We start from the raw sequence: 15,540 nt of genomic DNA on the forward strand, positions 1-15,540 counted from the left end.
CAATACACAGCTAGGGATTATGTTTACAAATCTGATTGACCTTTAGCCATGTCTTCATGCATTTTGTGAAAGTGTGATATGTGGTGCAGTTATGTGTGTCTGATGGCAGTGTATTCCAGACATGGGAAGCTCTCACAGAGAAAGCGGATTTACTAAAGGTGCTTTTCCTTAAGGGAACTATACAGTCACCTCTCATGGCAGACCTTGTGGATCTGCTGCCATATGTTTGGGTTTTCTGTTTAACAAAAATACTGAGTGGAGGGGGAACCAGGCCATTTAGGATCTTGAATACAAGACATGCGTTGGTGTATTGCACAAGATTTTCCCAACTCAGGAGCTTATGCTTTCTGAGGATGTAACAGTGATGATCCTATCAAGCACTTTGAGAGCCTGTTTGTAGACAGACTGAATAGGTTTTAATGTTGTACAGCAAGCTTGGGTCCAACTAGTCAAGCAGTATGTTAAGTGGGGGAGTATCATAGATTTGAAGTACAGTTTTGCTATCTCTGTAGTCTGTAGTTTTGCTATCTCTGTAGTCTGTAGTTTTGATATCTCTGTAGTCTGTAGTTTTGCAATCTCTGCAGGACTTTTCTTTTGACGAGGTAAACGGAGAGGAAGTGGGTCTACAACAGACCCACATTTGGAAAGGCCGTTGAATTTACATTCTGTTAATGTTTTTTTTTTAAATCAATTTACCCCCTGCTAAAGGACCAACCTTACAGACAATCAGCAGAGTAAAATGCAATGTTACTTAATTTCTGGCTTCCGGCGGACTATTCCGTTTACATTCAAACTAATTCCTAGCAACACTAGTATGTAAATCACAGCGTTGCTAAAAGCAGCTAATTTCTACCCAATCGATCATTTGTGCAGCGCGCTGGCCGCTGCAATGTTTGCGGCCTGGAACGTACCGTCTCTGACGCGGTGACGCAACGCCTGTAATCCCAGCAGTACGCTACCAGGAATTAACGGAGAGAAGAGAAAACCGACAGGAATCAACTGGGTGCTTCTGTTACCAAGGTGAAAACAACCGATTAATGCGAGTTTTGGCGAGGTTGATAAAATAGGGAGACTCTCTTTCTCCATCTCTGAGTGCCGGCATGAACTACACCGTTATCTTGATTCAGATCTTTGTCACTAATTAGGTTACCTTTAGTAGGCTAATCAGTGTCTGTATGGTCCACTGATGCGACATGTTATGTTTAACACTTCAGTCGATTAGTTGAAAAGCAGAAGTGTACGTGTTAGATTCGATGCGCATGTCTGTTATTTAGCCTAGGGTCATGCATGGGTATTTAACAAGAGAGAAGGTAGAGTACTGTATTTTCCCTATAGCAACAGAAGTCTGCACTGCAGTGCTGTTTGATAATCCAGAGAGAAGAGGAATACGGGCTATATTTAGCTTTCGATATTCAGAGTGCCCTCAATAAAACAGAGACAGAGAGTAAGCACTGTTTCTCCTCTCATTTAGTGTGTGTGTGCTTGTGGTGGTTTGTTGTGTGTGTGTTCATACCTCACAAGTGTTGAGCTGAATGAGTCCAACAGGGGAGAGTCATTGGCACCATCTTCTTCCATATCTCAGTCTCCCTCTTAACCTCTGATATGCACAGTACTCACTTGTCACTCACTGGTCCTGTCAGCTGTCATCACTCAGGATGGTAATAGCTCACTGAGTTGTCATGGTTACCTGGTCTCTGCATCAACTGCATCTCTCTCCTCTCTCCTCTCTCTCCAGAGATGTTGTCTTATTCAGCAGTAGACAGAGGATGCTAAGAGTCAGGGAGAGGAGTAGAACGGATAGAGGGTAGGGAGGAATAGAGAGGAGGGAGGGTAGGGAGGAATAGAGAGGGTAGGGAGGAATAGAGAGGAGGGAGGGTAGGGAGGAATAGAGAGGGTAGGGAGGAATAGAGAGGAGAGAGGGTAGGGAGGAATAGAGAGGAGGGAGGGTAGGGAGGAATAGAGAGGGTAGGGAGGAATAGAGAGGAGGGAGGGTAGGGAGGAATAGAGAGGGTAGGGAGGAATAGAGAGGAGAGAGGGTAGGGAGGAATAGAGAGGGTAGGGAGGAATAGAGAGGGTAGGGAGGAATAGAGAGGAGGGAGGGTAGGGAGGAATAGAGAGGGTAGGGAGGAATAGAGAGGGTAGGGAGGAATAGAGAGGAGGGAGGGTAGGGAGGAATAGAGAGGGTAGGGAGGAATAGAGAGGAGAGAGGGTAGGGAGGAGTAGAGAGGGTAGGGAGGAGAGAGGGTAGGGAGGAATAGAGAGGGTAGGGAGGAGGAGAGAGGGTAGGGAGGAATAGAGAGGAGGGAGGAATAGAGAGGATGGGGAGGTAGGGAGGAAGAGAGAGGGTAGAGAGGAGGGAGGAATAGAGAGGGTAGGGAGGAATAGAGAGGGTAGGGAGGAATAGAGAGGGTGGGGAGGAATAGAGAGGGTGGGGAGGTAGGGAGGAGGAGAGAGGGTAGGGAGGAATAGAGAGGAGGGAGGGAGGAGGAGAGAGGGTGGGGAGGTAGGGAGGAGGAGAGAGAGTAGGGAGGTGTGCTGTGCAGGGGTGAGTCAGTATAGAGGGAGAAAGGGAGAGTGTATAGATAGATAGCTTAGCTTGTCTGTTAGAAACAGATATAGAGAGGAGAGAGTGGAGTCTTCTTGTATGTGTGAGGGGCGATCAACACTGGGCAGACTTGGAGCAGAGTGACGCAGAGAGGAACTTAGACTTAACACTGCTCTAATACAGACACATACTCACACACGGCTGAAGCCAGGACAAAATCATAGAGGACCAAGAGAGAGGGTGAGGGAGAGATTGTAGGACGAGTGTGGGGTGAGCAGCAGCCATGGCAGAGAACTCTATGTACCAGCGTCTGTCCTACGAGAGAGAAGAGGAGGAGGAGGAAAAGAAGGAAGAGAGAAAGGAGGGATTAATGAAGGAGAGAGGGGAAGAAGAGATGGTAAAGTATTTTATATACTGTGTTAGAGACTGGTTGATTTAGTTGTTACTTTATTGACTGTGTGTGTGTGTGTGTGTGTGTGTGTGTGTGTGTGTGTGTGTGTGTGTGTGTGTGTGTGTGTGTGTGTGTGTGTGTGTGTGTGTGTGTAGATGACGGAGGAGGGGACAGAGTGGTTGGTAGATCTGTTAACAGACGTTCAGCTGCAGCAGTACTTCCTGCGTATTCGTGATGAGCTGAACGTGACGCGCCTGTCACACTTCGACTACGTGAAGAATGAAGACCTGGAGAAGATCGGTATGGGGCGCCCAGGTATGTCAAATATATCCTATTTTCAAAATCAAGGAAAGTTCAAAGTCTATTCCTCCAGAAACGGTAATAACAATCACAACATAGTCATAACACGGTCACAACGAGGTCCTAACACGGTCACAACGAGGTCCTAACACGGTCACAATGAGGTCATAACACGGTCACAACGAGGTCCTAACACGGTCACAACGAGGTCCTAACACGGTCACAACGAGGTCATAACACGGTCACAACGAGGTCATAACACGGTCACAACGAGGTCATAACACGGTCACAACATAGTCATAACACGGTCACAACATAGTCATAACACGGTCACAACATAGTCATAATAACACGGTCACAACATAGTCATAACACGGTCACAACGAGGTCATAACACGGTCACAACGAGGTCATAACACGGTCACAACGAGGTCATAACCGGTCACAACGTGTGTAACACGGTCACAACGTGGTCATAACACGGTCACAACGAGGTCATAACACGGTCACAACGAGGTCATAACACGGTCACAACGAGGTCATAACACGGTCACAACGAGGTCATAACACGGTCACAACGAGGTCATAACACGGTCACAACATAGTCATAACACGGTCACAACATAGTCATAACACGGTCACAATAGTCATAACACGGTCACAACATAGTCATAACACGGTCACAACAGTCATAACACGGTCACAACATAGTCATAACACGGTCACAGCATAGTCATAACACGGTCACAACATAGTCATAACACGGTCACAACATAGTCATAACACGGTCACAACATAGTCATAACACGGTCACAACGAGGTCATAACACGGTCACAACGAGGTCATAACACGGTCACAACGAGGTCATAACACGGTCACAACATAGTCATAACACGGTCACAACATAGTCATAACACGGTCACAACATAGTCATAACACGGTCACAACATAGTCATAACACGGTCACAACGAGGTCATAACACGGTCACAACGAGGTCATAACACGGTCACAACGAGATCATAACACGGTCACAACGTGGTCATAATACGGTCACAACGAGATCATAACACGGTCACAACGAGGTCAATATGCCTTATTGCATCTCCTCTACACCCTGTTCTGTTCTCTGTCCTTTAACCAGGGGATGGGGTGGCAGTATGTAATGTATTCTCTGTGTGTTGCAGGACAGAGGAGGCTGACAGTATGTAATGTATTCTCTGTGTGTTGCAGGCCAGAGGAGGCTGACAGTATGTAATGTATTCTCTGTGTGTTGCAGGCCAGAGGAGGCTGACAGTATGTAATGTATTCTCTGTGTGTTGCAGGACAGAGGAGGCTGACAGTGTGTAATGTATTCTCTGTGTGTTGCAGGCCAGAGGAGGCTGACAGTGTGTAATGTATTCTCTGTGTGTTGCAGGCCAGAGGAGGCTGACAGTGTGTAATGTATTCTCTGTGTGTTGCAGGCCAGAGGCTGACAGTGTGTAATGTATTCTCTGTGTGTTGCAGGCCAGAGGCTGACAGTGTGTAATGTATTCTCTGTGTGTTGCAGGCCAGAGGAGGCTGACAGTGTGTAATGTATTCTCTGTGTGTTGCAGGACAGAGGAGGCTAACAGTGTGTAATGTATTCTCTGTGTGTTGCAGGCCAGAGGAGGCTTTGGGAGGCAGTCAAGAGGAGGAGAGCTCTCTGTAAACGCAAGTCCTGGATGAGCAAGGTACAGCACACAGTGAGTTTGAATCCCTCTTAGCTGTACTGTATGTATGTATGTATGTATGTATGTATGTATGTATGTATGTATGTACAGTTGAAGTCGTAAGTTTACATACACTCAGGTTGGAGTCATTAAAACTTGTTTTTCAACCACTCCACAAATTCTTTGTTAATCTAGACGTTCCGCTAGCGGAACACCACTCCAATATCCAATGATGGGCGTGGCGCGAAATACAAACTCCTCGAAAATCCGAAAAACTTCCATTTTTCAAACATATGTCTATTTTACAGCATTTTAAAGACAAGACTCGTTAATCTAACCACACTGTCCGATTTCAAAAAGGCTTTACAACGAAAGCAAAACATTAGATTATGTCAGCAGAGTACCCAGCCAGAAATAATCAGACACCCATTTTTCAAGCTAGCATATAATGTCACAAAAACCAAAACCACAGCTAAATGCAGCACTAACCTTTGATGATCTTCATCAGATGACAGTCCTAGGACATTGTTATACAATACATGCATGTTTTGTTCAATCAAGTACATATTTATATAAAAAAACAGCTTTTTACATTAGCATGTGACGTTCAGAACTAGCATTCCCACCGATAAACGTTCACAAAAAACATAACAATTATTTTAAGAATTATAGATACAGAACTCCTTTATGCACTCGATATGTCCGATTTTAAAATAGCTTTTCGGTGAAAGCACATTTTGCAATATTCTCAGTAGATAGCCCGGGATCACAGGGCTAGCTATTTAGACACCCAGCAAGTTTAGCCTTCACCAAACTCCGATTTACTATTAGAAAAGTTTGATTACCTTTGGTGTTCTTCGTCAGAATGCACTTCCAGGACTTCTACTTCAATAACAAATGTTGGTTTGGTCCAAAATAATCCATAGTTATATCCAAACAGCGACGTTTTGTTCGTGCGTTCAAGACACTATTTGAAGTGTAAATAAGGGTCATGCGCACGACACATTTCGTGACAAAAAAATTCTAAATATTCCATTACCGTACTTCGAAGCATGTCAACCACTGTTTAAAATCATTATGCTAATTTTCTCGTAAAAAAGCGATAATATTCCGACCGGGAGTCGTTGAATCCGTTCAAAGACTGAAAAAGTAAAATGGACTCTTCACGTGCACGCGCGCCCGTCTCATTGTTCTCAGATCGACCACTTACCAAATGCGCTACTGTTTTTCAGCCAGAGACTGCAAAGTCATTATTCAACGTTCTGGCGCCTTCTGAGAGCCTATGGGAGCCTTAGAAAGTGTCACGTTACAGCAGAGATCCTTTATTTTGGATAGAGATGACAAAGAAGGCCAAGAAATGGTCAGACAGGGTACTTCCTGTACAGAATCTTCTCAGGTTTTGGCATGCCATTTGAGTTCTGTTATACTCACAGACACCATTCAAACAGTTTTAGAAACTTTGGAGTGTTTTCTATCCAAAGCTTTTTATCCGGCCGTGAAAATACTGCCCCCTATCCATAACAAGTTAACAAACTATAGTTTTGGCAAGTCGGTTAGGACATCTACTTTGTGCATGACACAAGTCATTTTTCCAACAATTGTTTACAGACAGATTATTTCAATGTGCCACAATTCCAGTGGGTCCGAAGTTTACATACACTAAATTGACTGGGCCTTTAAACAGCTTGGAAAATTCCAGAAAATGATGTCATGGCTTTAGAAGCTTCTGATAGGCTATTTGACATAATTTGAGTCAATTGGAGGTGTACCTGTGGATGTATTTCAAGGCTTACCATCAAACTCAGTGCCTCTTTACTTGACATCATGGGAAAATCAAAAGAAATCAGCCAAGACCTCAGAAAAGAAATTGTAGACCACAAGTCTGGTTCATCCTTGGGAGCAATTTCCAAACGCCTGAAGGTACCATGTTCATCTGTACAAACAATAGTACGCAAGTATAAACACCATGGAACCACGCAGCCATCATACCGCTCAGGAAGGAGACGCGTTCTGTCTCCTAGAGATGAACGTACTTTGCTGCGAAAAGTGCAAATCAATCCCAGAACAACAGCAAAGGACCTTGTGAAGATGCTGGAAGAAACAGGTACAAAAGTATCTATATCCACAGTAAAATTAGTCCTATATCGACACAACCTGAAAGGCCACTCGGCAAGGAAGAAGCCACAAAACCAGCCATAAAAAAGCCAGACTACGGCTTGCAACTGCACATGGGGACAAAGATCGTACGTTTTGGAGAAATGTCCTCTGGGCTGATGAAACAAAAATAGAACTGTTTGGCCATAATGACCATCGTTATGTTTGGAGGAAAAAGGGGGAGGCTTGCAAGCCGAAGAACACCATCCCAACCGTGAAGCACAGGGGTGGCAGCATCATGTTGTTGGGGTGCTTTGCTGCAGGAGGGACTGGTGCACTTCACAAAATAGATGGCATCATGAGGGAGGAAAATTATGTGGATATATTGAAACAACATCTCAAGAGATCAGTCAGGAAGTTAAAACTTGGTCACAAATGGGTTTTCCAAATGGACAATGACCCCAAGCATACTTCCAAAGTTGTGGCAAAATGGCTTAAGGACAACAAAGTCAAGGTATTGGATTGGCCATCACAAAGCCCTGACCTCAATCCTATAGAAAATTTGTGGGCAGAACTGAAAAAGCATGTGCGAGCAAGGAGGCCTACAAACCTGACTCAGTTACACCAGCTCTGTCAGGAGGAATGGGCCAAAATTCACCCAGCTTATTGTGGGAAGCTTGTGGAAGGCTACCCGAAACGTTTTACCCAAGTTAAACAATTTAAAGGCAATGCTACCAATTTACTATTTGAGTGTATGTACATTTCTGACCCACTGGGAATGTGATGAAAGAAATAAAAGCTGAAATAAATAATTATCTCTACTGTTATTCTGATATTTCACATTCTTAAAATAAAGTGGTGATCCTAACTGACCTAAAACAGGGAATTTTTACTTGGATTAAATGTCAGGAATTGTGAAAAACTGAGTTTAAATGTATTTGGCTAAGGTGTATGTAAACTTCAGACTTCAACTGTATGTATGTATGTGTATATATATATATATAGTCACTCTGAGCAGTAGTCTCTGTGTTTGGGCCAGCAGGTGTTTCCAGGGAAACGAACTGACTCTGACTCGGACCCCCAGCAGCTCCGGGGGACGTTGCCCATCTTAACAACTCCAGGTGTGTGTGTGTGTGTGTGTGTGTGTTTGATATGTTACTTACTCAAGATTAGTTTTATCATTGATAAGATTCTGACCTACTCATGCTTATTTGTGAACTACAGTATAAACAGTATTGTTGTACGGAGTTATAATTGGAGTATGCTAACTCGCATAATTCTATTATATTAACTCTTATTGTGCCTGGTGTTTGAAGGGTTAACCCCGTCCAGCGATGGGATGGGGGCAGCCCTGACCTGTCTGATCCGAGAGGCGGAGCTACAGCTGTGTGAACGACTGGGAGACGGAACCTTCGGAGTCGTCAGGAGAGGAGAGTGGACTGGAACCACTGGTCAAATGGTGTGTGTGTGTGTGTGTGTGTGTGTGTGTGTGTGTGTGTGTGTGTGTGTGTGTGTGTGTGTGCACAGGAAACCGGAAAATACAAGTATTTGAACAACAATAGGAAAGGATTTCATCAGAGAGTTGGTTCAAAAAGTAACGTCTTTCTCTTCTCCTCCTCCCTCTCCCTCCGTCTCTCCCTCCGTCCCTCCCTCTCCCTCCGTCTCTCCCTCCGTCCCTCCCTCCCTCTCCCGCCGTCCCTCCCTCCGTCCCTCCCTCTCCCTCCGTCCCTCCCTCCCTCTCCCGCCGTCCATCCCTCCCTCCCTCTCCCGCCGTCCCTCCCTCTCCCTCCGTTCCTCCCTCCCTGTCCTCCGTCCCTCCCTCTCCCTCCGTCCGTCCGTCCCTCCCTCTCCCTCCGTCCGTCCCTCCCTCCCTCTCCCGCCGCCCCTCCCTCCCTCTCCCTCCGTCCCTCCCTCTCCCCCCGTCTCTCCGTCCCTCCCTCTCCCGCCGTCCCTCCCTCTCCCTCCGTCCGTCCGTCCCTCCCTCCCTCTCCCACCGTCCATCCCTCCCTCCCTCTCCCGCCGTCCCTCCTTCTCCCTCCGTCCCTCCCTCCCTCTCCCTCCGTCCGTCCCTCCCTCCCTCCCTCTCCCGCCGTCCCTCCCTCCCTCTCCCGCCGTCCATCCCTCCCTCCCTCTCCCGCCGTCCCTCCCTCTCCCTCCGTCCCTCCCTCCCTCTCCTGCCATCCCTCCGTCCGTCCCTCCCTCCCTCTCCCGCCGTCCCTCCCTCTCCCTCCGTCCCTCCCTCTCCCTCCGTCCGTCCCTCCCTCCCTCCCTCTCCCGCCGTCCATCCCTCCCTCCCTCTCCCGCCGTCCCTCCCTCTCCCTCCGTCCTGCCCTCCCTCTCCTGCCATCCCTCCGTCCGTCCCTCCCTCTCCCTCCGTCCGTCCCTCCCTCTCCCTCCGTCCGTCCCTCCCTCCTTCTCCCTCCGTCCGTCCCTCCCTCCGTCTCTCGCTCCATCCATCCCTCCCTCCCTCTCCCGCCGTCCCTCCCTTCCTCTCCCTCCCTCCGTCCCTCCCTTCCTCCATCTCTCGCTCCGTCCATCCATCCATCCGTCCCTCCCTCCATCCCTCCCTCCGTCCCTCTCCCTCCATCCCTCCCTCCGTCCCTCTCTCTCCAGCTGTCAGTAGCAGTGAAGTGTCTGAAGACAGACAGTGTGTTGGACACTGAGGGGTTGGATGATTTCATCAGAGAGGTGAACGCCATGCACTCCCTCAACCACCAGAACCTCATACGTCTCTACGGAGTGGTGCTCACACACCCCATGAAGATGGTGAGACATACACACACACACACACACACACAGATACACATTCACACACTCCACGAAGATGGTGAGACATACACACACACACACACACAGATACACATTCACACACTCCATGAAGATGGTGAGACATACACACACACACACACACACACACAGATACACATACACATACTCCATTAAGATGGTGAGACACACACAAACACATACAAATACACACACACATACATAGATATACACACACACACACATATACACACACAGATATACACACACACACACACACACAGATAAACATACACATACTCCATTAAGATGGTGAGACACACACAAACACATACACACACACATACATGCATACACACACAGATACATATACACACACATACATATACACATACACACACAGATATACATATACACACACACATATACACAGATACACATAATCACTCACATACATATACACACACATACACACACTTACCATACATGGTATTACTTAATGTATCTGTAACGTGTGTGTAGGTGACGGAGCTGGCTCCTCTTGGTTCTCTGTTGGATCGTCTGAGGAAACGACAGGGACACATCCTCATCTCCTCTCTGTGTGGCTACGCTGTACAGGTCAGTGTGGGGGGGGGGGGGGGGGGCATCCTCATCTCCTCTCTGTGTGGCTACGCTGTACAGGTCAGTGTGGGGGGGGGGGGGCATCCTCATCTCCTCTCTGTGTGGCTACGCTGTACAGGTCAGTGTGGGGGGGGACATCCTCATCTCCTCTCTGTGTGGCTATGCTGTACAGGTCAGTGGGGGGGGGGGGACATCCTCATCTCCTCTCTGTGTGGCTACGCTGTACAGGTCAGTGTGGGGGGGGGAGGGGGACATCCTCATCTCCTCTCTGTGTGGCTACGCTGTACAGGTCAGTGTGGGGGGGGGGGGGACATCCTCATCTCCTCTCTGTGTGGCTACGCTGTACAGGTCAGTGTGGGGGGGGGGACATCCTCATCTCCTCTCTGTGTGGCTACGCTGTACAGGTCAGTGTGGGGGGGGGACATCCTCATCTCCTCTCTGTGTGGCTACGCTGTACAGGTCAGTGTGGGGGGGGGGACATCCTCATCTCCTCTCTGTGTGGCTACGCTGTACAGGTCAGTGTGGGGGGGGGACATCCTCATCTCCTCTCTGTGTGGCTACGCTGTACAGGTCAGTGTGGGGGGGGGGGACATCCTCATCTCCTCTCTGTGTGGCTACGCTGTACAGGTCAGTGTGGGGGGGGGGACATCCTCATCTCCTCTCTGTGTGGCTACGCTGTACAGGTCAGTGTGGGGGGGGGGGACATCCTCATCTCCTCTCTGTGTGGCTACGCTGTACAGGTCAGTGTGGGGGGGGACATCCTCATCTCCTCTCTGTGTGGCTACGCTGTACAGGTCAGTGTGGGGGGGGGGACATCCTCATCTCCTCTCTGTGTGGCTACGCTGTACAGGTCAGTGTGGGGGGGGACATCCTCATCTCCTCTCTGTGTGGCTACGCTGTACAGGTCAGTGTGGGGGGGGGACATCCTCATCTCTCTGTGTGGCATCCTCATCTCTCATGTGTGACATCCTCATCATCCTCATCCTCTCTGTGTGGCTACGCTGTACAGGTCAGTGTGTGTGTATGTGTGTGAAGCTACTACATGATTAGCTAGTGCTCACTAGCTAGTTAGTTCACATCTGCTAAGTGTGTGCGTGTGCGCGTGCGCGTGCGTGTGTGTGTGTGTGTGTGTGTGTAGGTGGCGTGTGGCATGGCATATCTAGAACAGAGGCGATTCCTCCACAGAGACCTGGCGGCGAGGAATGTCCTGCTATCAACCAATGAGATGGTGAAGATTGGTGACTTTGGCCTAATGAGAGCACTGCCATCACACCAGGATACATACGTCATGGAGGAGAGCCACAAAGTGCCCTTTGCATGGTAGGTTGGTGACTGTGGGTGTGTGTGCATTCTCACTGCATGATCCTTTTCTAAACAATATGATCTCCTTCTATCCTTACCCCCCGTCTCTCATTGTCTCTCTCCCATTGTCTCTCTCTTTCTCTCATTGTCTAACTCTCTCATTGTCTCTCTCTCTCATTGTCTCTCTCTCTCATTGTCTCTCTCTCTCATTGTCTCTCTCTCTCATTCTCTCTCTCTCATTGTCTCTCTCTCTCATTCTCTCTCTCATTGTCTCTCTCTCATTCTCTCTCTCTCATTGTCTCTCTCTCTCATTCTCTCTCTCTCATTGTCTCTCTCTCATTCTCTCTCTCTCATTGTCTCTCTCATTCTCTCTCTCTCATTGTCTCTCTCTCATTGTCTCTCTCTCTGATTCTCTCTCATTATCTCTCTCTCTCATTGTCTCTCTCTCTCATTGTCTCTCTCTCATTGTCTCTCTCTCATTGTCTCTCTCTCATTGTCTCTCTCTCTCCCTCATTGTCTAACTTTCTCTCTCTCATTGTCTAACTCTTTCTCTCTCTCATTGTCTCTCTCTTTGTCTCTCTCTCTCATTGTCTAACTCTCTGATTGTCTCTCTCTCTCTCATTATCTCTATCTCTCATTGTCTCTCTCTCTCTCCCTCATTGTCTAACTTTCTCTCTCTCATTGTCTCTCTCATTGTCTAACTCTCTCTCTCTCATTGTCTAACTGTCTCTCTCTCTCTTTCTCTCTCTCATTGTCTAACTCTCTCATTGTCTAACTCTCTCATTGTCTAACTCTCTGATTGTCTCTCTCTCTCTCATTATCTCTATCTCTCATTGTCTCTCTCATTGTCTAATTCTCTCTCTCTCATTGTCTAACTGTTTCTCTCTCTCTTTCTCTCTCATTGTCTAACTCTCTCATTGTCTAACTCTCTCATTGTCTCTCTCTCTCTCATTATCTCTATCTCTCATTGTCTCTCTCTCTCTCCCTCATTGTCTAACTTTCTCTCTCTCATTGTCTCTCTCTCTCTCATTATCTCTATCTCTCATTGTCTCTCTCTCTCTCCCTCATTGTCTAATTCTCTCTCTCTCATTGTCTAACTGTTTCTCTCTCTCTTTCTCTCTCATTGTCTAACTCTCTCATTGTCTAACTCTCTCTCTCTCTCATTGTCTCTCTCATTGTCTAACTCTCTCATTGTCTAACTCTCTCTCTCTCTCTCTCTCTCTCATTGTCGAACTCTCTCTCTCTCTCTCTCTCTCTCATTGTCTCTCTCATTGTCTCTCTCATTGTCTCTCTTTTTTTCTCTCTCTTTCTCTCTCTCTCTCTAGGTGTGCTCCAGAGTCATTGAGGAGCAGAAGTTTCTCTCATGCTTCAGACACCTGGATGTTTGGAGTCACTCTGTGGGAGATGTTTACACACGGACAGGAGCCATGGCTAGGACTCAACGGCAGCCAGGTGCACACACACACACACAGACACACACACACACAGACACACACAGACACACACAGACACACACAATGAGTGTCTGTCAGCAGTGCTTGATAAGTTTGTGTGTGTGCAGATTCTCCATAAGGTGGATGTGGAGGGGGAGAGGCTGGTGAAGCCAGAAGACTGTCCCCAGGATGTTTACAACGTGATGCTGCAGACCTGGAGCCCTCAGCCTGATGACAGACCAACATTCACCGCCCTCAGAGACTTTCTATTGGAGGTAGGGACCAGACTAGAGATGCGCAGGTTGACCTATAACCCACAGTTATATCCGCAGTGCGGGCAGGCAGGTTTAGGGTTGGGTGACCACATCTCCCGGATTGTGCGGGACAGTCCCATATTTTGGCCCTTTGTCCTTCAACAAAACAATCTTGTCCCGTATATTTATCAACAAATTCAAACACCACTAATTTAGAAAATACAGTTGTTTTGTAATGTATTTCAGTCACATTCCAACCTGTTTCTTGCAGTCACGTTGCGCTTATGATAAAAAATAAATATTATATATATATATATATACATACATATACACTACCGTTCAAAAGTTTGGGGTCACTTAGAAATGTCCTTGTTTTTGAAAGAAAAGCACATTTTTGACCATTAAAATAACATCAAATTGATCAGAAATACAGTGTACACATTGTTAATGTTGTAAATGACTATTGTAGCTGGAAATGGCAGATTTTTTTTAATGGAATATCTACAGATCTTCAGTTTCTTGGCAATTTCTCGCATGGAATAGCCTTCATTTCTCAGAACAAGAATAGACTGACGAGTTTCAGAAGAAAGTTCTTTGTTTCTGGCCATTTTGAGCCTGTAATCGAATCCAGAAATGCTGATGCTCCAGATACTCAACTAGTCTAAAGAAGGACCGTTTTATTTCTTCTTTAATCAGAACAACAGTTTTAAGCTATGCGAACATAATTGCAAAAGGGTTTTCTAATGATCAATTAGCTTTTTAAAATGATAAACTTGGATTAACTAACACAACGTGCCATTGGAACACAGGAGTGATGGTTGCTGATAATGGTCCTCTATATGCCTATGTAGATATTCCATAAAAAATCAGCCGTTTCCAGCTACAATAGTCATTTACAACATTAACAATGTCTACACTGTATTTCTGATCAATTTGATCTTATTTTAATGGACAAAAAATGTGCTTTTTTTTTCAAAAACAAGGACATTTCTAAGTGACCCCAAACTTTTGAACGGTAGTGTATGTATACAGTACCAGTGAAATGTTTGGACACACCTACTCATTCAAGGGTTTTTCTTTATTTTCACTATTATCTAAATTGTAGAATAATAGTGAAGACATCAAAACTATAAAATAACATATGGAATCATTTAGTAACCAAAAAGTGTTAAACAAAATCAAAATATATTTTATATTTGAGATTCTTCAAAGTAGCCACCCTTTGCCTTGATGACAGCTTTGCACACTGTTGGCATTCTCTCAACCAGCTTCATGAGGTAGTCACCTGGAATGGATTTCAATTAACAGATATGCCTTGTTAAAAGTTCATTTGTGGAATTTCTTTCGTTTTTAATGCGTTTGAGCCAATCACTTTTGCTGTAACATGGTAGGGGTGGTATACAGAAGATAGCTCTATCTGGTAAAATACCAAGTCCATATTATGTCAAGAACAGTTCAAATAAGCAAAGAGAAACAACAGTCCATCATTACTTTAAGTCATGAAGGTCAGTCAATGCAGAACATTTCAAGAACTTTAAACGTGCAGTCGCAAAAACCATCAAGCGCTATGATGAAACTAGCTCTCATGAATAATAATCAATAATGATGGTGCCGAAGGAGATGGCTGCCGTTTTATGATCACGTAACCAATTGTGCTATTGTGTATGTTTTTTCAACGTGATAAAAACAAAGGAGATGATTGTGGACAACAGGAAAATGGGGACCGAGCATGCCCCCACTCTCATCGACGGGGCTGTAGTGGAACAGGTTGAGAGCTTCAAGTTCCTTGGTGTCCACATCACCAACAAACTATCATGGTCCAAACACACTAAGACAGTCGTGAAGAGGGCAGGACAAAGCCTATTCCCCCTCAGGAGACTGAAAATATTTGGCATGGGTCTTCAGATCCTCAAAAGGTTCTACAGCTGCACCATCGAGAACCTACTGACTGGTTGCATCACTGCCTGGACTGGCAACTACAGAGGGTAGTGCGTATGGCCCAGTACATCACTGGGGCCAAGCTTCCTGCCATCCTGAACCTCTATATCGGGCAGTGTCAGAGGGAGGCCCTAAAAATTGTCAAACTCCAGTCATCCTCATCATAGGCTGTTCTCTCTGCTACCGCATGGCAAGCGGTACCGGAG

The 15,540-nt window shown here is 46.4% G+C and overlaps 1 protein-coding gene and 1 long non-coding RNA gene across 5 annotated transcripts in view; both read left to right on the top strand.

Moving 5' to 3' along the window:
- Nucleotides 1-944: 944 nt before the first annotated feature.
- Nucleotides 945-1,779, top strand: LOC115148153 (uncharacterized). Its single transcript, XR_003866588.1, has 2 exons — nucleotides 945-1,020; nucleotides 1,736-1,779. It is a non-coding gene; the product is annotated as an uncharacterized LOC115148153 (long non-coding RNA).
- Nucleotides 1,780-2,509: 730 nt separating this feature from the next.
- tnk2a (tyrosine kinase, non-receptor, 2a) overlaps nucleotides 2,510-15,540 on the top strand; it is a 30,099-nt gene continuing 17,068 nt past the window's right edge. For 2 of the 4 annotated variants that reach the window (XM_029695574.1, XM_029695549.1), the window contains exons 1-10: nucleotides 2,510-2,942; nucleotides 3,092-3,251; nucleotides 4,877-4,959; nucleotides 8,060-8,141; nucleotides 8,337-8,479; nucleotides 9,634-9,786; nucleotides 10,309-10,404; nucleotides 11,546-11,727; nucleotides 13,035-13,161; nucleotides 13,271-13,417. In XM_029695574.1, the coding sequence (XP_029551434.1) occupies nucleotides 2,829-2,942; nucleotides 3,092-3,251; nucleotides 4,877-4,959; nucleotides 8,060-8,141; nucleotides 8,337-8,479; nucleotides 9,634-9,786; nucleotides 10,309-10,404; nucleotides 11,546-11,727; nucleotides 13,035-13,161; nucleotides 13,271-13,417 (1,287 nt within the window). In that variant the 5' untranslated portion in view covers nucleotides 2,510-2,828. The remainder of the gene's footprint in view (nucleotides 2,943-3,091; nucleotides 3,252-4,876; nucleotides 4,960-8,059; nucleotides 8,142-8,336; nucleotides 8,480-9,633; nucleotides 9,787-10,308; nucleotides 10,405-11,545; nucleotides 11,728-13,034; nucleotides 13,162-13,270; nucleotides 13,418-15,540) is intronic. The other 2 variants (XM_029695558.1, XM_029695566.1) reach the window with 2 other exon arrangements.

This window comes from Salmo trutta, chromosome 2, assembly GCF_901001165.1.
Source record: "Salmo trutta chromosome 2, fSalTru1.1, whole genome shotgun sequence".
Lineage (NCBI taxonomy): Eukaryota > Metazoa > Chordata > Actinopteri > Salmoniformes > Salmonidae > Salmo > Salmo trutta.